The sequence below is a fragment of the Odocoileus virginianus genome, chromosome 11 (genome assembly GCF_023699985.2).
Source record: "Odocoileus virginianus isolate 20LAN1187 ecotype Illinois chromosome 11, Ovbor_1.2, whole genome shotgun sequence".
NCBI classification, from domain to species: Eukaryota; Metazoa; Chordata; class Mammalia; order Artiodactyla; family Cervidae; genus Odocoileus; species Odocoileus virginianus.
This window is the reverse complement of record NC_069684.1, coordinates 29,245,411-29,271,968: the sequence shown is the minus strand read 5'-3', so window position 1 is coordinate 29,271,968 and position 26,558 is coordinate 29,245,411. Positions and strand designations below refer to the sequence as shown.

Sequence of the window (26,558 nt, the reverse complement as noted above, 5' to 3'; positions counted from 1 at the left end):
ATGATGTCGGCCCAGAAGCTCGTGGCCTGCCTCTGCCGAGAGGGTGACCAGCACCTGGCCCTGGGGGAGACCCCGCTAGCCACCGCCTTCTATCTGGCTGCCTTCAGCTGCCACGCTCCCTCGGCCCTGCGGAGCATCCGAGCTGCCCTGCCCGAGACCCAGGGGTCATCTGTGGTGGCCACCCTAGAGGCCTGGTGCCGAGGTGACAGCCAGATCCCGACCATCCACTGGGATGGCATGGCGGTGGTCTCCCTGACAGGGACCCTGGCCTGCGCCTTCCTGGCCACCCTCTGCCCCGACCACCCTGTTGCGGCCCTGCACTCCCTGGCCAGCCTGCTGGCACATGGGCACCACGGGGAAGTGGTGCGGCGCTGCGGGGTCCTGCTGGACGCTCACTCCCAGCAGAGCCTGGAGTTGCGGCTGACCCGCGCCCTGGCCTGGGTCCTGTCCGGAACACAGGGGCACACTGGGGTGGCCGACTACCTCCAGGCCTTCGTGGAGAGTGCTGACCGGACTGTGGCCTTCATTCACATGCATCAGCAGCCCTACCTCCCTGCTCTGGTCAGAGCCCTCCAGGACTACATCTCAGAGCATCAGGAGGCTGGGGATGGTGCCAGCCAACAGGTGACCAACTGCCAGGGACTCCTTGCAGCCCTGGACCCTGGGGGCACCTGGAGCATCACCCTGTCGCCTGAAGCCCTGCTCCAGCATGGCAGGTATGAGGACTGCTGGGCAGCCTGCAGCCGGGCCCTGGAGGCTGCCCCAACGGGTTGCAGACCCCAAGGTAGGCACGCCCTCCATACCCACCAAGGACCAGGTCGAAAGTTGCTCCTGCTGTCGCTTCACTGCATGGTTAAGTCCTACTCATGGTGGGGGTGGGGGTTGTGCTGGCGTTGGGGACACCACAGTGACAAAACGGACAGACCCCTGACCTTACAGAGCACCAAGAAAAGAAGACAAAATTTGTACTTTGAGAAAGCACTGTGCGACTATGCAAGGTGCTGTTTTAGCCCGCTGATCAGGGAAGGCTTCTTGGAGGAGGCGTCATTTGAGCTGAGACTGAAGGATTGGCAGCAGAAACAGAAAGTGAGAAAGAACTTGGGGTGTCCATGCCACTGAATGGATCCAGCATGGCTGGCAGGGGGCTGTGGGTGGGGGCAGAGGGCAACAGAAGGCTCTAAAGGCAGTAGCCGCAGCTAAGCCCTCTGGCTGAGGACTTTCGATTTTCTCCTCAGAGAAGCAAGAAGTCAGGGAGGTTTTAAACTGGAGTGAGGTGCTCTGAGTTGCATTTTTCAAGTCTCTGTCTGCTGTGTACAGAACGTGCCCTGGGGGCCAGACTGAGAAGAGAAACTGCCAGAGGCTGGATGCAGTCCAGGTCTGAGTTAACACTGAGACAGAAATGATAAGACTGGCCAGATGTAGTGAGGGAGGGGAGGAGGGGGGCAAAGGGATGGATCGAGAATGACTTTAAGAGTTCACCTTCAGCAGCTGGATGGCAGAGGACAGAGAGGAGCAGACAGTAAAGGGGGCCTCAAGGGCTGGAGACACCCCCAGTTTGAGATGCTGCTCCTGCCCTTTTCTGGGTTCTCCCTCTGGTGGGGGCGGAAGTAGTGGGGCCGTGGTTGGGAGCACCCGGGAGCCACATACCAGCCTGCCACCCCACTCCCAACCCCCTGTCACCCGCTAGCCTCCCTGTGCACTTGTGGGGGTGGGGGTCACACCCACTTCTGAAGGTTACTGGGCAGATTCAGTGAAACTGTGTATCAAACCCTGAAAATGGTATCACCGCTAAGTGCTCTCCAATCACCCACTAAGTTCTTCCAAAATGTTCGTGGAGCCCATGAATTGGATGTGTTGTTAGGCAGCTAGACACATGAGCCTTGAGATCCCAGGGGCATGGTCTCAAGGTTTTTGGGGATCATCCACAGAAGGAAGAGATTGGTCATGGTCCAGATCAGGAGAGCCCCCAGGATAGAGTGGGACAGCTGGACACCTAGAGGCAGGGGCCAGGAGCTGACTTTCAGTGGGTGGACGCATCGTTCAGGCATGAAAAGCATTTTCAGATGGCACCACACAGCACCGCTGGAAGCTGGGTGCAGGCGTATCTACTCCCCGGATGGGGCCGCCAAGGGCACACGGAGTGTTCACAGAGGCTGGAATTTGGCCCTCATGTGCTCCTAACTGCCCACTACACTGCTCCCCACAAAAGAGGACCCAGCAAAAGGAACAGGAGGACAAGAAGGAGGAGGGAACTCGGGAGCCTGCAGAGTGATGACACCTGCGTTTATGAGATAAAGAGCTACCTCTGTCAAATCCACGCAGAGGGGGCGGGGCATGTCTGTCCAGTGTGCCTGCGAGGCTCCTGGTGATGCCAAGGTGAGACGGGAACCAGACAGAACTGAAAACTGAGCAGGTTTCTTTCTAGGAATATGCCAGAGCAGACACCCTGCAGTCCTCCTACTTTCAATGACCTAAAAATGCTCAACAAAGTCACAGCAGAATCCTGAGTAGGAGGCCCTTGGTGCCCAAAGCACAAACACACAGTGACCTGTGAGCTGGGATCATTCAGCAGCTCCCGGGGTGAGGGGCAGGTCTTTCACTTTAATGGCCAGTAGACCCCTGCAGGTGCCTCAGTGGGCACCTGAGGCATTGCCTCTTCTGCAACATAGAAGATTCAGGTTCTGTCCCCGGGTTAGGAAGATCCCCTGGAGGAGCACACCGCAACCCACTCCAGTATTCTTGCCTGGAGAATTCCATGGACAGAGGAGCCTGGCGGGCTGCAGTCTGTGAAATCACAAAGAGTTGAACAGGAGTGAGCAACTAAACAAAGAGGGGTTCAGAGGAACCTCTGATTTATAGCCAGTTGATCAGGAGAACCAGTGACAACCTGGATGTATTGGGGTTCCCTGGTGGCTCAATCAGTAAAGAATCTGCCTGCAATGCAGAGGTCTAGATTCAATCCCTGAGTTGGGAAGACCCCCTGAAGAAGGAAATGGCAACCCATTCCAGTATTCTTGCCTGGAGTATCCCATGGACAAGGAGCCTGGCAGGCTACAGTCTACTGGGTTGCAAAGAATCAGTCACGACTGAAGCAACTGAACACAAAAAAAACAGAGCCCCTGCAGAAATCCAGAACCTCCAATGGGCTGCAGCCTCGAGGAACATGTTCTAGAAAAACTCTGCTCCCCAGCCCCTAGAGACTGCAGGAAGCTGTCTGTCCTGCCTGGGCTCTGCCATGGATAGGAGAACCTTCCCTGCAAATCACTACCTTAATTAGGCCAAAATCACTTGTGTCACTGGGAGCCACCTTATCACAACCACACAAGCATGGCTTACTATGTGAATGAATACATTTTGCTATAACAGACTTTTTACAAATGCAGATTACTATAACAAATGCATTCTAATCTCAAGGCTACTTATCCAAAGTCCCTGGAAACATTAAACAAAGTCTTCCATATTTGAGAATATGCTCAGTCCTTCTTAGTAGGTGGAGATACAGGGAATAGTAGTGCAAATAGAAAACAGTTGTTGCTTTAAGTCATTAGGTTTTGTGGCACTTTGTTACACAGCAACAGTAGCTGATATAACTGTATACTGAGTCAAAGCATTGGTTTTTGATGCATCCTTTAACCAAAACTGACTTAAATAATATAGGACTTATAGGCTTATGTTTCTATAATAATGTAATTTATAACATTAATTAATGGAAGAAAAATTAGAGAATAAATTAAGGGACAGTATTTTATAATATTTAACATCTCCAAAATTTAAACAACCAGGAATAGAAGAAAACTTACTTAATTGGAAAAGATAAAATCTATCAAAACCTGCCAAAATATCATACTTAATGGTGATATTTTAGAACCAAGAATGTGGTGGCTGCCCACACCCCCATTTATACATCACTGCTTTAGAGATGCTAGCCAATGCAATAAGGGGAAATAATAAGACTAGAAAGGAAGATATAAAGCAACCATTATTTCAGACAATATGATTAGCTATGTAGAAACCCAACAGAAACAACAAAAATGTATCAGATATAGGAGTAGAATTTAACAAGAGATACAAAAAGTATTTATGTTCACAGACACCAACAATGAATAGGAGCTTAAGGGTTTTAAAGTACACCTTTTACTGTAGCAAAAGAAAATAATTTATTTCAATGAGCCATATGACTTTATGGAGAACTCTGTAGAATTTTATTAAAATAGAATAAATAACACCTCTGTAAGCAGAGAGATAGCCAATGTCTACTGATAGAAATATTTGATATGATAGTAGAAGAGCAAAGGACCAATAATACACAAGACAAAGAAGAGGGAGTAAGAGCTGAAAGAGAAGGAGAGTGGAGAGGGGAGAAGATGTAAAAGAAGACAGTGGTATACGGTTGTCTCTACCAGTTAATACAAAGCTATACTAATCAATACATAAAGATATTGACTTGAGGAATAGATGGACTAATAAATCAGAGAGGCCAGAAACAGACCTCTAATTATCTGGAACTTAATATATGAGAGTAAGCATTGCAAAGCTACAGGGGGAAAAAGAGGACCATGATACAGTACATAGTACTGATTCTCTACCTCAAACCATGCAAAAAAAGTAAATTCCAGGTGAACTATGTTAACAGCTAAGCTTTACATTTTCTAAAAGAAAATATGAGAGAATATCTTAAGGTTCTGTGTCCATCTAGGCTTCTTAAGATGCAAAAGTAATGGAAACAATAAAGAAAAACTTGATACATTTGATTGAATTGAAATTTTTAAACTTCTATTTTGCCCACAATTGTAGAAAATGAGAGGACAATCCACAACAGAAAGAAAATATTTCCAAAATATTCAGTGGGTAAAAGATGAGTACCCAGAGTATTTAAAGAATTCCTACATATCCATAAGGGAGAAAAAAATCCAGTACAAGAACTGGCAAATGCATTTCCCAAAAGAGAAAACACAGATGGCTAATAAACATGTGGAAAATATTCAACATCATAGTAATGATACAAATGCAAATTAAAACAATGAGATACCACTTTCTCTACCCACCAGATTGGCAGGAAAGTATTTTTAAATAAATGAGCCTCACCAGCAATCAGGAAAATGAAAATTAAAACAACAGTGGTAACATTATAGCATGTTATATCCCCTCACCACCAGACTGTCAAAATGTTTTAATCTAACAATAAAAGATTCTGGATTTCAATAATGTTGAACTAGCTAGACTAAACTGTGTGTCCCACGGATAATTATAAAATTGGGGCAAAATATAAAATGTAAATATTTGGCAGTTGAACAGTGACCAAATGCAGGCAGAAACCAGAGACTGACCCTAAAAGATGAAGACTACTCAAGATGAGATTTTTAGTTTTGCAGTTTTTTGACTCCTCAATCCACGTAGGACAGAAAGTTGCCATTTTACTCATTTGAGATGTCACATGACAGAAACTAGGGATGAGAAAAGTAGTTGCAAAGTTAGAGGGGAAATCCTATAAAGGATAGAGCCACATTCAGAGAGAAAAAGAGATAAGACCCCAAATCCATGTATTGCTATTCTTCATTGTTCAGTCACTAAGTCATGACCCCAAGAACTACAGCACACCAGGCTTCCCTGTCCATCACCAACTCCCAGAGCCTGCTCAAACACATGTCCATCCAGTCAGTAATGCCATCAAACCACCTCGTCCTCTGTTGTCCCCTTCTCCTCTTGCCTTCAATCTTTCCCAGCATCAGGGTCTTTTCCAGTGAGTCAGTTCTTTGCATCAGGTGACCAAAGTATTGGAGTCTCAGCTTCAGCATCAGTCCTTCCAATGAATATTCAGGGTTGATTTCCTTTAAGAATGACTGGTTTGGTCTCCTTGCAAGGAGATTAAATCTGTATATAAAATCCACTTAAACCCTTGGCTGACCTGCACACACAAGAGAAACTGCTGCTGCTGCTAAGTCACTTCAGTCGTGTCCGACTGTGCGACCCCATAGATGGCAGCCCACCAGGCTCCCCTGTCCCTGGGATTCTCCAGGCAAGAACACTGGAGTGGGTTGCCATTTCCTTCTCCTGCGCATGAAAGTGAAAAGTGAAAGTGAAGTCGTTCAGTCATGTCCAACTCTTAGCGACCCCATGGACTGCAGCCTACCAGGCTCCTTTGTCCATGGGATTTTCCAGGCAAGAGTACTGGAGTGGGGTGCCATTGCCTTCTCCGACAAGAGAGACTGGGTGGCCTGAAAAAGTAACAGCTGGAAGCTACAAGAACTAAATGGGATTTTCAGCTGCTTCCCACTTGAGAAGACAGAATTTGGAGTTTGATCCTAGCCAGTTTCAGTTCAGTTCAGGTCAGTCGCTCAGCCGTGTCTGACTCTTCGAGACCCCATGGACCACAGCATGCCAGGCCTCCGTGTCCATCACCAACTCCCAGAATCTACTCAGATTCATCTCCCATTGATTCGGTGATGCCATCCAAACATCTTATCCTCTGTCGTCCCCTTCTCCTCCTGTCTTCAATCTTTCCCAGCATCAGGGTCTTTTCAAATGAGTCAGATCTTCGCATCAGGTAGCCAAAGTATTGGAGTGTCAGCTTCAACATCGGTCCTTCCAATGAACACTCATTGCCTGCTAAAACAAAATTCAGATCTCTTCAAAGAAACATAACTGAACCCAGAGTCTCTACAAAAAATCAACCAGATGTCTAGTGTACAATTTTTAAAATCACTAAACATGCAAAGAAACAAAAATAAAAGGTGAGCCACAGTCAGGAGATAAAGAAGTCAACAGAAATTGACCCAGGGTTTCCCTGGTGGCTCAACTATTGAGCCTGTGTTCTAGAGGCCAGAAACCCTCTGAGGGGCTCTCGGCCTCCTTCCAGCCCTCATCCTCTTCATGCCCTGTCCTTGGCCACTGAGACTCCAGGGGCTTGGCATGAGATGCTTCAGAGGGTCCTCCACTGGAGGGTTGGAGTCTACAGGTGGTTCCCCTAGAGGACATGGCCCAACAGACAGAACCAACGCCTCTGTTCTCTCCCCAGGTGAACGTCTGGCCACCCTGTTGGTCACCCGAGCAGCAGCGACATTTTTCCTAGACAGCGGGGCCCAAGACCTGCTTCGGGACCTGCACCGGGCCTTCCGGGAGAGCCCCTCGGGGGCTCGGAGGCAGTTCGAGGCTGTGCTCTCCGCCGGGGACCGTGAGCGCTTGCACGCCCAAGTGCAGGAGGCTGCGGACGTGGGCTTCTCCCACTTCCAGGAGGCCGTGCGGAGTCGCCCCGAGCTCCGCGAGGACTCTGGCCGTGAGCTGCTGGTCCCAGTGACCCGAGCGCTCCGGGTCCTGTGTCGAGTCGCCCCGCCCGGGGCGCGCCCCGCACTGGGCGCCCGACTGGCCGAGTGCCTGCTGCTGGCAGGCGACGCGGCGGGCGCACGAGCGCTGTGTGAGCGCTTGCTCCGGCCCTCGCGCATCGGGGACCGTGCCGGGGACCGCGCGCCCCTGATGGCGCTGCGCGGCTTCTGCGCGCTACACTCTGGCGACTCAGGGAGCGCCCAGGAGGACTTCCAGGCGGTAGTGGAGCTGGGACCGCCTCACTTGAGTGGCTGCGTGCGCGCCCTGTGCGGCCGCGGGCTGCTGCGAGTGCTGGCGGGCAGCGCCTTCCTGGGTGCACTGGACTACGTTACCGCCTGCCGCCTAGGCCCCGAGGAAACTCTGCTTGTCACCAAGACCTACGTGCCCTGGAACCAACGGGGGCTGTTGCTGACCGTGCTGCGCGAGGAGGGCCGCAAGATGCTGCAGCGGAGGCCAGAGCCAGGACCCAAGAGCTGGCGGGGCCGCCGGACTAAGGCCGCGGAGACAGACAGCCCCGCTGTGCAGGAAGGGTAAACACTAGCCCCGCGCACCCATCTGGGGCTGCTGCTTCATTCTGGTCTGCTCCAAGGTAGTCGGGGTGTGTGCCGTACTACTTTATAGATGAGTAAACTGAGGCAGGGAGCTGCTAGATGGTTTCCCTAAGGCCCTGGTTGGGGGTGTAGTCCTGGAGCCCAGATCTTGGACCCTTGGTCCAAAACAGCAGATACATTATGCACTTAGAAAATTAGAAACTCAAAAATGGAAATGAAAAAACAGAACTTACCCATCATCCCAGTTTGCATTCCCTTGTTTCTCTTTGTACATATAAAATAGAATTCACAAAACTGAATTTGTGCTCACTATGCAAATACAACCCACGTTTTTACTCACTGAATCATGAACATTTCTGCTGCTGCTACTTACCTTTCTCAGACAGCCTGGTAGCTCATCCTGTGAACATCCCATCAGGGCTTCGGGCATTCCCAGCTCCTCTGCTCTTAGCTATAATGCTAAGAGGTAACATCCACTCTTGGACTATTCTGCCCTAAAGATTCGACAGAACCTGAGCTCTGGGGTCAGAGGGCACAGCTCCCTGTGAGGCCCTTGACCCTGGAGCTGCCCACCTGCCCATCAGGCCACATGCTCCAGCCCTGATGCTCCTTCTGCAAATTTCTTCGGCAGCCCCGTGGGTGAAACTGCAGATGTTTTGATTGGCATTTCTGTGGTTGCTGGGAGGTGGTGAGAAGGTGTTTTAGCAAAACTAACACTGAGCGGGGGAGCCCTGGTGTGTTTGATGTCAGCATCCTCATCCCTACACCACACACACACACACACACACACACACACCCCACACACACACACACACACACACACACACACACCACACACACATACACACACACACATACACAGATACACACACACACCACACACGCACACACACATACACAGATACACACACACCACACACGCACATACACAGATACACACACATACACATACACACACACATACACAGATACACACACACCACACACACACACACACACACACATACACACACATTCACACACACACACACACACACACACACACACACACTGGCTTCCTCGGCCCCAGTTCCTTCATTTGCATCGCTTTGATTTGCTGGTGAGGAGGAATTTTCTTGTAGGAGACTTGGGGCCCTTTATACCTGTTCTCTTGGGAACCGTCAATTCCAGGCTCCAACTGTGTCCCAGTAGAAGTTCATGCTCATTCCCAAGAGGGCCCCAGGGTCATTCAGAGTGCAGCCTGTGCGTTATCTAGCTCTGCAGACCACACACCTGAGCCCTGCAAGGCCAACACTGTTACCTGCTTTTTCAGAAAAGAAAACTAGGGCAGAGTGGGCTGGGGGTCAGCATACAGCCTCACTTCCTCATCTGTGAAATGCCTGCCCCATAGGGCGGGAGAGGGTCAGAAAGGGCAGCTCCAGGCTCTGCGGCCAGCATGAGCCGGCACCCTCCTGTAGAAACCTGGTCTCTGAGATGCAGCAGGAAGGGAGCTGCCTGGACAAGGTGCAGGAAGTAGGATTTGCCTGCAGCCCACCTCCTGGGCAGATGGAAGGGGTGTAGGGAAGGGTCAGCTCTCCCCCAGCTGCTCTTTCCACAGGGATGCGCACGGCGTGCACCAGCTGGCCACACTCCTGATGGAACTGGACACGGAGGATGAGGCTTCTCACCTCCTGGCAGCTGACGCTCTATACCGCCTGGGCCGCCTGGACGACACCCACAAGGCCCTGCTGGCAGCCCTCTCCCGGAGGCCTCAGGCGGCCCCTGTGCTGACGCGGCTGGCCCTGCTGCAGCTCCGGAGGGGATTCTCCTACGATGCCAACCAGGTGAGAGGGCCCCAGCAGGCCACAGCAGGGCAGCTCGACACAGGACACAGTGCTGTGGAGGGCACCAGGCCCCAACTGGCCGCTCGTTCAACACCCTGCACCCAGACTTGTCCCAGCCCCAGCTTGGCCCAGGCACAGCTTGTCTCAGCCCCAGTTCCGCCACCTCCAGCAAGTCCTCACCTCTCTGACCCTCAGTCTCCTCAACTGTACCCTGGCCTTTCAGGTTCTCATGAGAATTAGCTGCAGCAGGTACCCCAGGGCCCAGTCGACCTCCATCGTGCAATAGTGCTCTGTATCTGCTTTTGTTGTTATGAAGAAAAAGCCATGAGCTGAGCCTCAGCGGAGCTTAGTCCCAAACCTCCCAAGTAAACTAGGCTTGCTGATGACCCTGTCCCAGGCTGGAGGCGCCCCCAGACTCTCCAGCCCTGCTCTCCTCGCTTGGAGACCACTCGGCTCCCAGGGGCAGTGTGACTTCGCCTCCCTCAGCTCCTGTGAGGGCAGAAGATCATGTTCCCAGGAAAGAAATGTCAGGCTTTGGGGCAGAGCTGCGGAACCTGTCAGCCTGCTTCTTCTGCTCTGGCCTCTTTTGGGCTCTGGTCGCCCTGAGTTGGGCCGTAAAGGTGGGAGGGAAGGATGCTCTGGGTCCTGCCTGTCCTGCTCTGGGACCGGCATCCACACATGTGCAGCGGGCAGGGGCAGTATCGGGTGGGTAGCTGTGAAGTTATGTCCCGCCCCCTCCCCACTCACTCTGCCCAGAGCAGGGACAAGTCCCATGGTCCCTCCTGGTGCCTTCTGAAGGACTCCCCGGGCCTCTGTCACTTTATTAATTTGAAAGCCCACTTTCCCTGAACTTCTCAGACCTGCCGTGGGCAGGTCCGTAAGGCCAGATTTCTGCCTGCGGGTAATGGAGGAGGAGGCGCGGCTCTAGGAGGTTAAGACCATCACCACCATCACCGCCGCCACCCCAGCCCGAAGTCCCTCCCCCGAGGGCCACGCCCCCACGAGCCACGCCTTTGCAAGCCGCATCTCTGAGCCACACCCCTGCGCGGAGGATGGGGGTGGAGCTGTCTGGCCCGGCCTCAGAGAGGGCCCAATGGTGACACCCCTTCCCTTGCAGCTGGTGAAGAAGGTGGTCCAGTCCGGGGACACAGCCTGCCTCCAGTCCACCCTGGCCGTCTTCTGTCACGAGGACCGGCAGCTGCTCTGGGTCCACTGCCATGCAAGGGCTCTGGCCATCCTGCGGGCACGACCAGGAGGGGCCGAGGGCGAGGCCCACACCAGGGAGGCCATCGCCTACCTCTCTCTGGCCATCTTTGCCTCGGGTAAGAGCCTCCCGCCCCCCTCCTCCCACCCCCATTCTGCCAGGTACCTGGGGATAAGAGGAGCCTGTGCCATGTGGAGAAGGGGTGTTGTCAGGCACCAGCGGTCTGAGCACATGCTTGGTTCACAGGTGTTTCCTGACCCCTGGTCACCTTCATGCTAAAGCCTAGGAGAGGGCCCAGCCAGCTGGGGCCTGAACTGGGACCCTCCCCTGTATCCTGGGCTCCATACCACACATCCAGGCCCTGAGGGTAGGGGGACCAGGCTGGCACTTTCATGCCTGCAGCCATTCCATGACCAGCTGCTCGGATCCTTCCCCACCTCGTACCTCCCCTCATCTCACCTCAAATGCAGCTGCAGTGCCCCCTCCTCTAGGAAGCCCCCTCTGATTGTCCACCAACTCTCCCAGACACATCCGAGTTGGGCTCCCGGAGCCAGGCTGTGTTCCACAGCCAGGGCCCCCAGGCCAATCCAGACTGCTCCCCAGTGTGTCTTGGTGGCCAGCAGCCTGTGAGCTCCTGAGGCGACCCCAGAGCTGGTGCACCCCTTCCCCCAACCCATTGGGTACCAAGGTGGGTGCAGAAACTACTGAGTGAGGGCAGACATGCTGAACCTGGCTGTGCCCTGAAGAGGTCACAGCCTGACGCCACGCCCCCTTCCTTCAGGAAATCGGGCCACTGAGTCCCTGCTCGTCCGAGCCCACTGTTACGGCTTCCTGGGTCAGAAGAAGACAGCCATGTTTGACTTCACCTCCGTGCTGAGGGCTGAGCCGGGGAACGCACAGGCACTGTGCGGCCGGGCACTCCTGCACCTGGCCTTGGATGAGCAGAAGGTACCGGCCCCACACTCCCCACTTGGGACAGGGCGGGTGGTGGTGCTCAGGAGAGGCACTGCCCTCCTTCTCAGCCCCCCAGGAGAGAGGACACAGGGCCAGGCATCGAGTGTGACACTGCATCAAAACCCTGCCCGCTCTGGGGCTCACAGAGCCTCACCGTCACATCCCTGGTTTCAGGTAGCCTTTCGCTCTCATCTGAAGAGTCGCTGTGCTCCCAGCTTCCATCAATGTGGATAGATATGCAAAGTCTCAGGGTTACTGGGGGGACCCCACCTTGGAGTAAAGAGACCTTGGCTGCCTCTTGGGTGCCACCCTAAGCTGTCTATACAGGACCTGTGGTTTCGGGTGGTTGGCATGCAGGGGCGGGGGTGGGAGGCAGTCCACTGCCAGGCCCAGGGTAGGTACTTTCCACAGAGAAGCTGTGTTCAGAGGCAGCCACAGCCAAACAGCCCTGGACAAGGGCAGTTTGCAGCCAAGAGTGATGTCATGGGTGAGAAACTGAAACCACTGTCTGCTCTGATGCTTCGCTGGGTCAAAGTACAGCCCAGAGGTAACCAGCCTGCCAGGCTTCTGAATTCCTTAAGGACTGGAGTCACAGAAGACAAGGAAAAGAGATCTATCCAAGATACCACCGGAATGAGAGCCTCTGAAGACGGTGCTTCTGCCTGCCAGGGTATCGCGTTTCCCCGAGGTCACTGGCACCTGATGTCTGTTCCAGCCTGGGCACGCACATGTGGTTGGGAGCCCAGCCCTCTGCAGGCCCCTTCCTGTGCTGGGAAAGCACCTGGGTTCTCAGAGACGAGCCCACTAAACAGAGACAGGATTCAGCCAGGAGGCGAACCCCTGGAACCCCGCCCCTGGGTGCTCCCGACATGCCAGCAGCTCCTCTGAGAGGTGCCTCAGAAACATCTCTACACAGAGGCTACCCCACCTTGTCCCCCCCCCCCCCGAACTTTCTCCTCCTGGAGATGGGCTGAGGCCAAGTACCCACAAGCCCTCCAGCCTTTCACTAAGAGAGAAGCTCTGAGTCAGCCTGCGAAGGTCCAGAATCCAGAATCCTTCTCCCCCACCTCCAATTTTCTGAGCAAATCCTGAAACATCTCTGAGCTTTGTTTCAACATCAGTAAAATGGGGTGAGGGGTGCTTATTCAAGGTCATCAGATCCTCAGCCTTGAGAGGGAAGTGCTTATTCAGGGCTGTCAGATACTCAGCCTCATGCATGCGAGTGTGCTCAGCCATGTCCAACTCTCTGAGACCCTATGGACTGTAGTCTGCCAGGTTCCTCTGTTCATGGAATTTTCCAAGCAAGAATACTGGAGTGGGTTGCCATATCCTACTCCAGGGGACCTTCCTGACCCAGGGGTCAAATCCAGGTCTCTTTCCTCTCCTGCATTGGCAGGTAGATTCCTTACAACTGCGCCCCCTGGGAAGCCCCATTCAGCCTGGTGCCCGGTCGTCAGTGAGGGCTCTGTGGGTGGGAGCTGGAATTCCCATGAGCCAGTACAGAATTGGACTTTTTTCTTGCAAAGGTAACCAGCCAATAGGTTTGCCACTGGCCAGCACCAGTCAGCTAGGACCCAGGTCATGGTCTAGGGAGGATTAGAGAGGACCGTACTTTCATCCCGCCATCTAAGGACTCTGTCTAAGACCTTGTCCCCCCGTTCCTGGACTTTAAAAGTGTGTGACTAGAAGAGGTAATAGATACTGGGCTTCTGAAAACAAAATACCTAGATAAAATACATGGCAACTGTCTTCAGACCCTGGACAACAGACAGTGAAGACCTGCCATCCCTGAGAGAAGGGAAACCACAAAAGGGGAGCCCCAGGGGAGCCCCACAATAACCTTTCTGCCTGGGGAGCCTTTCCTGTTACTCACCAGGAGGTGGGGCAGTCAGCCTGCTGAGCTGAGGAGGCAGAGGCTGGGATTCCTGGCTGGTGCGGTAGCTGAAATTTGCAACAAAGGGCAATGGAGAAACTGGGGCTATGCAGAGGGGAGAAGCCTTCATAGGATTCCATGTGGGTTCTTGTCTGAGCTGATCTGCACGTGCAGGGGCCCCACAGAGCTCACAGGTGGCAGGAGATGTTGGAATCCTGACCCCGTCAGAGCAGACACTCTTCTGAATACCTTAGGCACTCAGCTGAGACCATGCCCTAAGTAAAGTTCATGTTTTTAGTCACTTCAGTCATGTCCGACTCTTGTGACCCAGTGAACTGTAGCCCGCCAGGCTCCTCTGTCCATGGGATTTCCCAGGTGAGAACACTGGAGTGGGTAGCCATTTCCTTCTTCAGGGGACCTTCCCAACCCAGGGATCGAATCAATGTCTCCTGCTTGACAGGCAGATTTTTTTTACCACTGAGCCAGGTGGGAGGCCAAGTCAAGGTCATATTTTAGGACTAAGTTCAAACTGAAGTGGATCTGCCCTCACAAGGAACAAAACCAAATTTAACAGAAACAAAATGAGCCACCAGAATAAAACACAACCTCCTTTATGAGATGGTGACATAGTCCAGACTCTACAATGTACTATTCACAACTTCCAGTCAAAAATCAAAAAACTGCTGAACACCCAGAGAACCAGGAAATGTGACCAATAATCAGAAAACTAAGTACTCAATAGAAACAGAACTTGAGATGGTACAAATGTTGAAATTAATAGATAAGGGTGTTAAAACAGGGATTATAAACATGTGAAGAACATCAAGGAAAATTTTTCATGAGTGAACAGATGGAAAATCATAGCAGAGAAACAGAAACTATAGAGAAGAATCAAGTGGAAATTCTGGAGCTGAAAGGTGTATCTAAAATTTTAAATTTACCAGATGCGCTTAACAACTGCCTGGAAACTGCCAAAAAAAGGTTAGTAAAATTAAGGATGGACCAGTAGGAATTATCCAATCTGAAGAACAGAGTGGGGGAAACGATTTTCTTCTTAATGAAGGGGGCTTCAGTGACCTCTGGGATGATACCAAGCAGTCCAGCATATGTATAATTATAGTCCCAGAGGCGAAACAATGGGCAAATATATGTGTGTGTATTTATACTAATACATGTATTTGTTGTTGTAAAAGTATTTGAAGAAATAATGCCCAAAAACTTTACAAAGAGCTCAACAAATCCCAAGATGATAAACACAAAGAGAACCACACTTGGGCGACTCGGAGACGACCGAACAACAGAAGAGCAGTATGAGCAATGACTGACTTTTCATAGAAACAGTGGAAGCCAGAAGACAATGGGATGGCATTTCTAGAGACACATTTTGTACTTATGGGCTTCCCAGGTGGCTCAGTGGCCAGTGCAGGAAATGCAGGAAATGCAGGTTCAATCCCTGGGTCGAGAAAATCCCCTGGAGGAAGAAATGGCAAGCCACTCCAGTATTCTTGCCTGGAAAACCCCATGGACAGAGCAGCCTGGCTGGCTACACAGTCCATAAGGTCAAAAGAGTTGGACATGACTGAGCAGCTGAGCAAGAGACTGTAACCTATAGGACAACAGCTAGAAAATGTTAAAGAGAGGCAGAGTTTCCTGTTTTGTTTTGTTGTGTTGTGTTTTTGTTTTGGCCGCAGCACAGCTTGCAGGATCTTAGTTCCCTGACCAGAAATCAAACCTGTGCCCCCTGAAGCAGAATGTAGAGTCCTAACCACTGGGTAGTCAGGGAATTCCCAAAAAGAGGCAGAGTTAAGAGGCTAAAGGAAGAACTAAAATAAAATAATAAACCTATTCAATTAACCCAAAAGAAGGTAGAAAAGGAGGGGGAAAGACATCAAAGTACAAAGAAAAGGACAACTAGAAAACCAACAGGAGGATGGACCTGAGGGTGGTTTCATGGCTCCTGACTGTTGGCCAGGTCAGAGGTCAGATGCAAATGACTCTCCAGGGTCAAGTTTCTCCTAAAGGGCCCAGCCTCCCTGGACCTCATGTGCTTCCACAGCATCATCAGGGCCTCCAGACTCCTCTTCCCCTCCTCACCTCTGAGCTGCAGACTCAGCCCCTGGCCTCTGGCCCTTCTGCTGCCAGCCCAAGCCCCGCTCTGTGCCATAGCGGGTTCTTGATCAGCATGGCCCTTTTGGGGCTCCAGGCCATCACCCCTGTCCATAACTCTGATACCATTGCTGTAACTTCACCACACACTGCCTTGACAGCTCACCCTACAGGCCCTCCTGTTGACTGACCCTCACCCCATGGTGAAAGGGCAGGGACTGGACCATCTGCCTGTTCTGCTGTCCCCAACACTAGGGCACTGAGAGGAACACAACAAATATGGGACGACTTCTGCCACCCACCCTGACCTCCTCCCATTGCAGGAGGCTGTGGACGACATCCTCTCAGCTCTGAGGCTCAGCCCGAGAACCGCAGTTCTTGAGATCTGCTCTCTGAAGCCGGAGGCCCAGGCCCTCATCACCCAGAGCCTCTCCTCCCACTGCCGGGCCCTCCTGAGTCAGCTGCCGGACACATGCGCCCGCCTCGGTGACAAGGATGCCCAGAACCTCCTGGCTGCAGGGAAGGCACTGATTGAAATTGATGCCAGGCAGCCCCTCTGGCACATGCTCCTGGCAGATGTGCTCACTGCAATGGGTATGTGTCTGCCCAGACACAGGACATGAGCATCGTCCCTACTTCTCCCACCCTGGACTCTTTTGTGTAAAATGGGAGAAAGAGACCCTGGACTCAGTGGCATCTAAGGTACCTCCCACCCTGAGTCCCAGGACTCGTGACCTGTTCCCATGTGGGTCCACTGTGCAACTTTGTCCACCAGGAGATGAGCTGAAGCCATGATTTGGGGTTTTGTGAAAGGCTCAGATGCTTAGGCCTCCTCTTTAACTCATGCATTTATTCAGATGTTTACAGACTTCCCTGTTATGGGTGAGACTGTCTTAGGCCCACATGTGCCAAAACATTGGTCTTTACTGCAAAATCCTGAGAATATGTCAGCACTAAGTTGAACGGGGAGCTCTCTCTGCAACCTGCATTTCCCGGGCATGTCATCATCACTTCCAAGCCTATGAGGTGCCCCCACCAAGGCCTTTGGGGACCCTGGAGGCTGCTCTGATCCCATGCAGCCCTACTCAGGAGAGAAAGCAGGTCCTTTCAGTGACCATGGTGAGGGAGCTCCGAGTCCTGCTGCTCCACCTGGGGGTCATAGAGTTTAATGACACCCCCTAGATGAGGGGCTCGGTCATCAGGTGAATCCATGTGACCGACAAGGTGTCACTGTGCCCCTCTGTTCCCTGCTCCTTCCTTCTGGGACTAAGGCCTTCCATTAACCAGCCACTCCCAGAGCCAGAGCTGAACAAGAAATATTACTGAGCTTCCTAGTGTCCCCTTCCACCACCGCCCTAGCCCCACTGTGACTGTCCTCCAATCCCTGACAGGCAGCTTTGAGGAGGCCGGTGCCCATCTGCAAAAAGTCCTGCACCCCACCCCTCCATCAGAGGCAGCCCGCGCACGGCGTGGGCTGCTCCGGCTCAAGCAGGGGGATGTGGTGGCCGCTGTACACGACCTGCAGTGCCTTGCAGAGACCGATGCCCAGGACCTCGGCTTCCTACTATGTCTCCTGGAGGCTTCGGAGCGGCAGAGCCTCACCCAGGTGGGCACAGCACCCCTCAGAGTCCCCAGCCCAGCCCCTCTCCAGCACCTGGGGTGTGAGACCCCCAGGTCTGGAGCCCTGGGCAGTGCTGCAAGCCCCCCTGCACCTGATCAGGAGAAGGCATCTGGGTCTGGCCAGCTCAAGCCCTGACACCCCCAGGGTGTCTTCTTTGCGTGAAACATATAAGCTGACTTGGGGTTGAGGAGAGGGAGGGGACGGCACCCTCAGAGCCAGATTGAGCTAAGCAGGAACACTTGGCCCTCATTGGAACCGTGCCCCAATCCCCTGGTCAGGCCAGGTGAAGGACGTCCATCCAGAGAGCAAGCAGGTGAACACTTAGTGAACCAAAAGGGACCCTGAAGGGATGTTGGGCTGGGGCTCTTTGGGTAGGGGATTTTTCCTTCAGCTGCTCATTTGACAAGAAGGTAAGAGCACATTCCATCAGGCCCTGGGTGGAGCCACTGCCAGCACCATGCCCTCGCATCTCAGGGGGGTACCACAGTGGGGGGGGGGGGGTCACTTCAGAGGGTGAAAGTGTAGGAAGACCATGAGACAGGGCAGTGGGGTTGCGAGGCAGCTCTGGAGGTGAGATCGCCATGGCAATACAGAGGCCAAGGCAAAAGACTGGAGGCAGAAAAGAACTGGAAGTGTTCAAGGAACAGGTGAGCAAAATGCAGCTGGTGTGGAGTGCAGGGGAAGGGGCATGAGGAGAGGTTCAGGGTGGGGGCAGAGGAAAGGGCCCCTTCCTTCACCTGCTGGAGGCAGAAGCAGCCAGGCAAGTACAGGAAGAGGACTGGGGGAATGCAGACAGCAGAATAGATTTCCCTGCAGTGGCTGAATTTAACTTTTTTTTTTTTTTGAGGGAGCAGGGGATCAGGTGGGCTGTGAAGGGACCAGTAGGTGGTAGAAGCCAAGAGCATCAGCAGGCCAGTCAAGAACCCCTGCACGACCTGGGGCAAGAATTTCACCGCTTTATGCTTCCACAGGCTCTGTCACTCCAGGTCCATCAGGAAAACAGAACCACCTAGGGGTTTCAACGAAGAGTCAATATGGAAGTTGGCTGGATGGGCATTAAGGACAGAAAGAGCTAAGGGAGCCAAGAGCAATGTAGGCGGGCTGCCCTTGTAGGGCTGAGCAGGCCAAAACTGATAATGAAAGTCGCTCAGTCATGTCTTTACACTCTTTGCAACCCCATGGACTGATTCTCCAGGCCAGAATACTAGAGTGGGTAGCCTTTCCCTTCTCCAGAGGATCTTCCCAACCCAGGGATCGAACCCAGGCCTCCCGCATTGCAGGCAGATTCTTTACCAGTTGAGCTACAAGGGAAGTCCAAGAGCATATCAAGGAAGCCCTGAGCAGACCAAGGAGCGTGTTATCAGGACCGAGAACCAGAGGGGCGGCTGCGAAGCCCAGAGATCTCAGAGGCGGGTCCTGGGCTAGAGTCTCAGAGCCCAGAGGAAGGGGAGGAGGGCTGTGAGCTAGGAGAAGGGAGCTAGGTTGAGGTCTCGGAGTTCACAAGACAGGGCTGGGCAAAGGTGTGTCTTTGAGTTCTTGGAAGGGCTGGGCCGGGAGATGAGCGCTGAGCCGGGCCGCCTGGAGACTGGTTTCGTTACTGAGAGAATTAGTGAGACGCTGGGCCGTTGCTGGGCGACGCGGGCCAACACGGAAGTAAGACGGAAGTAGTGGCGCCCCGTTTCCGGCGGTACTACGCCTGCGCGGCTGGTGTCGCTTTGTCACTTTCCACTCCTACTTCGCAGAACCCGTAGGTGAAGTAAGAAGAGGTGGAATAGTTGCCCTGGGCTGTGCGGGGGGTTGACCCTCTTGCTGATGCTCTTGACCTCCCCGTAGAGAGGGCGCTGCACCGAGAGATAGAGTCGCCGATCCTCTGTGGCACGGCCAGGAAGACAAGACCGCGTGCTCACCTGCTGGGTGCACTGTGCTTTCCTGGGGACAGGCGGTGGCCGGGGGCGTTGGTATCACCTGGCTGCATGAGAGAGGGAGGGACAGCAGGAGAGGCAGCGTCTGGTTTGTTCCCCATCAGGCCTTGGGGAGCCACTGTGGGTTCTTGAGAGCAGGAGGAGCCAAGGGAGGCAAGCGGATTTATCCGGGGTGGATGGTGAGAGAAGGTAAGGCATTTTGGCAGGTCTGAAGAGTGGGCTTCCACCACACTCAGGAAAGGAAAGTGAGCCTGGGGGGCAGAGGGGTGGCATTGGCCCTTGGAGCTGCTCCACCCAGACGGGGGCGGCCAGGGCCTCAGTCCAGGAGTCCCCAGGGCAAGAGTGCTAGGATGGACAGCGCCCTCTGACCTCTGGCCCTTCCCTGCTGCATCCACGGGGCAGAGGGTGAGTCCACCACAGTCTTCCTGGACACACCGGGGGAGCCTGGAGAGTGTCTCCCTGGCCTTGACTCTGTCTCCACTGGACTGGTTGGTTAGTGAAGTGAGAAGAGCGCTAGCACAGAGCAGACCCTGCTTTTCTGATCTGGGGTCCAGGAGGGGGCTCCAGGAACAGGCTGGACAGAGGAGCAATTGCTGCTGTCCTGGGGCTGGGCAGCCTTGGGGGAAGGGGGAAGGCTGGCTGCAGCCCCATCAGAGTGGGAGGAGCAGAGGGAAGAGAGAAGGTCACCCAGGTAAGAGGAGCTGGGACCACAGTTGGGGCAGTAGGGCTGTGAGAAGCAGGGTGAAGGGATTACAAGGGAGTGGTCACTGCCCTGTGCCTCCATACACTACCCCCCAGAAGAAGCAGACAGCATTTGCACAGGGGAGCAAGCAGTGGCTCGCTGTGCAGGGCTTGGAGGGGATGGCCTGACCTCCCTCCCTCTGTCCCCTCTGTGCAGGCTGCAGCCCAGGAAGCTGACACCCTCCTGAACTTGGGACAGCCCCGCCAGGCGCTGGGCTACTGCTCACTGGCTGTCCTGGCGGGCGGCAGCAGCACCTGTCACCTACGCCGTCGGGCCACCTGCCTGGCCGAGCTACGGGAGTTTAGCCGGGCACTTGGGGACCTAGACCACGTGTTCCAAGAAGGCTCAAGGGACAGCAACCTCCAGACACAGGTGGAGGACTTCTGCTCCCGGGGCCGCCTGCTTCTGGGTCTGGGGGATGAGGCTGGGGCTGCGGGGGCCTTCGCCCAGGCCCTCCACCTGGCACCCACCCAGGCCCAGAGCAGCCTGTGGGAGCGGCCAGGCCGGGCTCCAGCCACCCACATACTCTTGTGCCAGGCGCGGTGTTGCCTGGTTGAGCAACGCTACAGCGAGGCCTGGACGGCGGCCGAGGCCGGCCTCCTGTTGGACCCAGAGCACAGCAGCCTGAAGAGGCTGAAGGCGAGAATCCGGAGGGAGGCATCCTCTGGCTGCCGGCTCCACTGACCAGCACTCCCCGGGCCCAGCTGTGGGGCCACCCTGTCATCGTCATTCTTCGTCCAGTCCCTGGGGAGGTTGCTCAAGGAGGTGCTCCCCCCACCCTCTCCCTCTTCCTAGACTTGGGTGGGTTGGCAGATGGCCAGCCTTGGGCAAGCAGAGGAGAAAGCTCCCCACCTGCCTGGAGCAACCATCCTAGGAAGCTCAGAGCCTCTTCCCTTAACAGCTACCTGGTCCTCAAAGCTGGGGCCCTCTTGGCCCACACGTAGGGCTTGGGCCTTAGAGAGAAGTCCTGTTCCTTGTCCCTCGCTTGGGACCTGCAGGTTGAGTGGGGTTCAGGCTGGCCCCTCATAGCCCTGGGGAGATAGTGACAGCCCAGGAAACCCTTCTCCAGATGTGGAGCAGCCCTTGACCCTGGCCTGACCTCTGGCCAGACATCCTGCAGGGCCTGGAGCCCCTCAAGGGCAAAAACTCTCAAGCTGGGCCCAAAACCTATGCTTTCATCAAGGTTGTTCTCTAGGGAAGCCAGCACCTTGGGAAGATGATATGGTCTCCCTCCCCTGCCAAGCAGAGATACCTACCCCAAGGGGCCCACAGTGAGCAGAGCAGCCAGGCATCTACTTGGCATCCGATCTCCTGTTGGATGTAAAGGTGCTTCCTACATGATTAGACTTACCCACCCCCACCACAGTTGCCTTGGAAAACCTTCTCTCCTTGGGGAAGTGGAGAAGTCCAGCCATGGTCCCATTGCTGTTGGTTTCAAAGAAGCCAGGTCTGAGTTGTGCAGTTTTTCTCTCCTGTTTATGAACACAACTGCTGGACAGGCCATTGAGTAAAGCAAGGAACAGAGGGTGCATTTGCTCTCCTTCCCGCAAGACGTCCTGCCCTCATCTGTCCACTCAAGGCCACTCAAGTGAGCTCGCAGATGCCTGACTCACCACAGCTTCCCAGGAGCTGATGGTCTTCAAAGAGCCCCCAACCAGTCTCCCACCCCCAGCCCCTCACTGCTGAGCTGGCAGAGACCCCCACCCCGAGTCCTCCCCATCCACTTCCATGTGGGCCAGGGGTCGTTACCACATCTGCAGGTCCATGTGAGGCCATATCCCAGCCTCCCACCATGGCGCCCAAGTGGACAAGAACTCATAGGCCCTGGATGGCCTCCATCATAGCAGAATGATCTGGTGGTTTCTATATGAATCATATTGTCCCCCTGAGAACACAGGCTGCACCTTGTTTTCTCAAAATCCAAGGTTACCAAGAAAATGTTTATGATGTGGCACAGAGAGCATTACCTACTCTCAAGACAATAAAGCTGTAAATTGATGCTTTAAAATTCCCTGCAGGTGAAACACCTCTTGGATCCAAAAACAAATCAAAACTGGAATTTCAGAATATTGGAAAAATAGTTAAAAAAAAAAAAAAAGTCCAGGGGAACCCCTATGTGTTGCAGTGCCCAGAGAAAAGTTCACGCCCTGAGTGCATCACTAGCCAATCAAAATGAAGTGCATCCTAAACTTGAGAAGTTTAAAAAGGACAGTGAATAAAGGAAATTAACAGGCAGGGATGAATAACAGGAAGCAGAAGTTAATGAATTAGGAATAGAAAAGGGAAAGAACTCAAAAACCCAAAATACAGTTCTTCAAAAATCAAACAGATGAACCAGTAGCTGACTTAATCTGGAAAGACAGGAAAGGCACAAAGCCACAAAATTTTTAGAAGTAAAAACAACACACGGGAAATTTAAAGAATCATAAGACATCACTTTTCTCAACTCTATGCAAATAAGTTTGAAGCCCTGGATAAAATGTGTTGGTTCCTAGGAAAATATTATTTAACTGAACTGACTCCAGAGTAGATGTGACAATTGCACAGGACAGTTATCATGGAGGGAAAGAGAAGGTGGTTAGGGAGCTTCCCCCAAAACAGCTCCAGTTCCAGATGGTGTCGGGGAGATCTGCCAGCCTTTAAAGAACAGTCAGCTCGTAATTGCTTTAAACTCCTTCACAGCCAAGAAAAAGAAGAAAAGCTTCCAAGTTATTTTTTTCTGTTGAAGGATCATTGATTTACAATACGGTGTTAGTTTCTGCGGCTCAGCAAAGAGATTCCATTACACGTATATGTGTATATATCTATATTCTTTTTTTCGATCCTTTTCCATTATAGTTTATTACAAAATACCAAATATAGTTCCCTTCCAAGTTTCTTTTTTTTTTTTTAGAAACCATAATCTCAACCAAATGAAAGCCACAAACCCATTTCATTTACAAATTATCTGTTCATAAACCCTAAATGAAGTGCCAACAAACCTGAATTCAACAAAACGTTTGACAGCAACGTACATGGGAATGCAAGGGTTTTTCAAAATCAGGAAATGTGTTTGTATAGTTAACCACAGAGATACTTAAGGAAAGAAAAGGTCTGTGGCCATGCCGGGGACTGTATCAGAGGTACGGGTCACGCATAATAAGTCCTCTCCAATGTGTCACCTCCCTGCGCCCTTGGGTTCCTTCCTCTATGTTACACAGGAGAGGTTCTGGCATCTCAGCTTCATTGGCTCACCAGGCTCCTCTGTCCCTTGGATGTCCCAGGCAAGAACACTGGAATTATTGCCATTTCTTTGCCATTTCCTCCTCCAGGCAATCATCCCAACCCAGGGATCCAACCCGTGTCTCTTGCATCTCCTGCTTTGGCAGGCGGATTCTTCAGCGCTGAATCCCAGGGAAGCCCATGACCAACACACAAATTCAGAATCTTTGGCTGGTGCACCCATGTGAGTGGAGCCAACCCAGCTCAGTGCTGTGCTCCCTCCACTGCAGTCTGCCAGCCCTGACCCGTCCCCACATAATCCCCAGGATTCTCGGTGTCGATTAATTATGTCTTGAAATTGTTTGGATCCATTACTGTAAGCTGTTTTATTCTGGGTACTCGCCCCCACCCTGAGCATGCAGAGATTGGACCCTACTTGTGGGTCTGGGGGCTAACTATGGATGTCAAGTAGAACGAGCAGCCTCTTTCTAAGTATCTAGTCCACAGGAGGTTCTCGCAGGGTTTTTAGTGAAAGGGGCTTGTCTCCTTGGACATGGGAGTGGCTCAGAGGCCCCAGGGGTTTGAGGTTCTCAGCCCCATCTGAGGCCAACCAGACATCACATTCCTAGTTTCAGGGTCCCATTCCTTCCCTATCAGTGCCTGAACTTTCTCCTAAGAAACTTGGCAAGGCTGTGAAAGTCCCAGCACTGATTGTACTAACAGGAGCAGATGTTGTGTCTGTCTTTCAGCCTTGTCAGCCCTGTGCTTGTGAGACAGGAGGGCCTCTCAGGGCTATGGTGGAGCTTAGCCCAGACCTGAGCTCGTGTCACCTCCACGTGAGTGTGCAGGACACCAGGGGCCTCGGGGCTGCTCAACCATAGCAGCACACAGCCCTCGCTCCCTGGGCCCAGATTCAGCTGTCACTTCACAGTGACAGTGAGCATGGTGGTGGCTCGGTCACTCCTAAAGCCGCTGCCATGAGTCACGTCTCCCAGGCACTCAGTCCCACGGTCAGGCCCAAGGATACAACCAGGCTGGTTCCCAAACTCCATGTTTGGGGGCGCCTCTTGGGGCCATTCCTAGTGGCCAATTCATGTGTCATCAGGGTCCACTTAGGAGACAGAAACCACACACGTGATTTAAATAGTGAGAATTTAAAGAACAGTTAGTTATGAGGGTCTCAATTATGTTGTTAATTTGGTCACTAACTTGTGTTCGGCTCTTTGCAACCCCATAGACTGCAGCACACCAGGCTTCTCTGTCCTCCACTATTCCCAGAGTTTGCTCAAACTCATGTCCATTGAGTCAGTAATGCTACCTAACCATCTCATCCTCTGCCGCCCCTTTCTCCTTTAGCCTTCAGTCTCCTAGCATCAGGAATACAGGAGTAAAATAACTAGGGATCACAAAAGTAGCAGCCGGAGTTCCAAGACAGATGACTGGCCCTTCCGAATGGGCTGTCAGCCACCACGTGCACCCTTCAGCTCCTCTGCACCTGCCCCTCACCCCCACCCCCGCCAGGTGTTTCCCAACCACACAGTTGTGCCAGGCACCACACATCTGTCCTCTTGTCTGACTCCAAGACAAATCTTATAGAGGAGGGGTCTGATGTTCCAGCTGTTGGGGCTGGGGGCGGGGCTCGGTGATGGGAGACCTGGGGCAGAGTCAGACCGCCCCGCCCCCTCCTCCTGTCTAGGATGCCTGCCACTTGACTCCAGGAGGCAGCAAGCAGGACAGTGTTCAGGGTTCTCCCAGAGGCCCAGCTCTCAGCTCAGCTCTCCAACTGCCTCGAAATACTTAATCTCTTCCAGCCAGCCTGTCTTCTCCAAGCGGGGCACCTCCTGCCTGCCTGGAGTGTGGGTGGGCAGACCCAGGGAAGGTCTGTTTCCTGCCGGGCTGAGGACCAGAGGCATGCCTGCCAGGGGACGCTGGGCTTCGGGCAGAGGATAGGACCTGCCCGAAACCGCCCGGCCCAAGGGCATGGGGCAGGGAAGGACTAGACCCAGCAGTAAAGGGCAGGTGTCTGCAGGGTCTGAGGGCAGCCCCAGGACCAGAGGTTCTAGATCCCAGGCTCTAGACCTGCCCTGGTCCCAGGACTGGGGAGGGAAGGGGCACCCACTCCCTGCCCTCATGAAGGTGCTGCCTCCTTGGACCCCAGAGCTAAGGCTGGGCTCAGACCTCCACCTCCCACATCTACTGCCCAAGAGATGGGGAGGAGTAGACAGGGAGCCTGCACTGGCCCTTGAGCTCATCTAGGAGAAAGGACTAAAGTCCACCTTGGGGGGGTTGTGCTCCAGGCAGCTAAGTCACGGCCCATCCAGGGACTGGGCTGGAGGTCTGTAGCTCCTTAGCCTGTGGGCTCCCCTTTTCCAGATTCTCTTGGAGGGCACCCAGTACCACTATGCTGGGTTCCCCCAGAACCTGCTGGCCTCAGTGCAGTGCCCACCATGAGGCAAGTCCAGGGCCCAGGCCCGTTGCTCATGCAATTTCTTTCATTGATAGAGCTACAGACAGGGAGGACCCTGAACAGGGCAGCGTGAGTGGGAAAGTGCAGCTCAGCTCCAGATACCATCCAGGTGGCCTTGGGTCAGGGATGGGGGCACCTCTGGTTGGACGGCACAGAGCATGGGTCCCCAGAGCCAGCACACTCTGGAAAGGAATCTCTAGTCAGCAGGCTGGATCCTGACCCAGCCCTGGCTCCTGAGAAGGGCAGTTCCTGTTTCTCAATCCCCTGACCTTGGCCTTGTCTCCATTCAGACCAGCAGCCTGGGTAGCTCCTTGCTCAGGCTATGTCTCTGGGCCTTTGGTTGGGGGTCTGCCAGGACAACCAGGGGGCTGAGACAAGCCCTGCCTGGGGGCTAGGGCTGGTTTCTGGAATCTGAGTCCCTGAAGCATGACCCTCCCCCCAGCACAGGGGCCAACCTAAGAGACCACCGGAACGTGGACTGGGACATTCCAACAGGACCCAGGGTGCGTCTTCTGGTGAGGGGATGGAGTGAGCAGTTGTTTACCCCAGATCCCTGGTTCTTGGCCTGGCCCCAGCCTTGGACACTCTTACAGAATCCCAGGAGCCCAAGGGGATCCCTCCATCTGTGAGATTCTGAAATGGAAGCAGAACCATGCTGGTGACCAAGTCAGGCCTGGAGAAGAGACATCTGGGTTCTGACTGGGGCCTCCTTTACCCAGAGCCCCCAACTCTGGCCCCATCATCGGCCAGGGGTGCCTAACTCTGAAGCACTGG

At 53.5% G+C, this 26,558-nt stretch overlaps 1 protein-coding gene across 1 annotated transcript; it reads left to right on the top strand.

The window, feature by feature from the left end:
* Window positions 1-22,925, top strand: TTC34 (tetratricopeptide repeat domain 34). The gene is made up of 8 exons (XM_020873983.2): window positions 1-784; window positions 7,016-7,850; window positions 9,469-9,694; window positions 10,812-11,016; window positions 11,680-11,846; window positions 16,155-16,425; window positions 17,223-17,437; window positions 20,273-22,925. The coding sequence occupies exons 1-8, from the start codon at window positions 1-3 to the stop codon at window positions 20,798-20,800; spliced, it is 3,231 nt and encodes a 1,076-aa protein (XP_020729642.2). The 3' UTR covers window positions 20,801-22,925.
* Window positions 22,926-26,558: the final 3,633 nt, after the last annotated feature.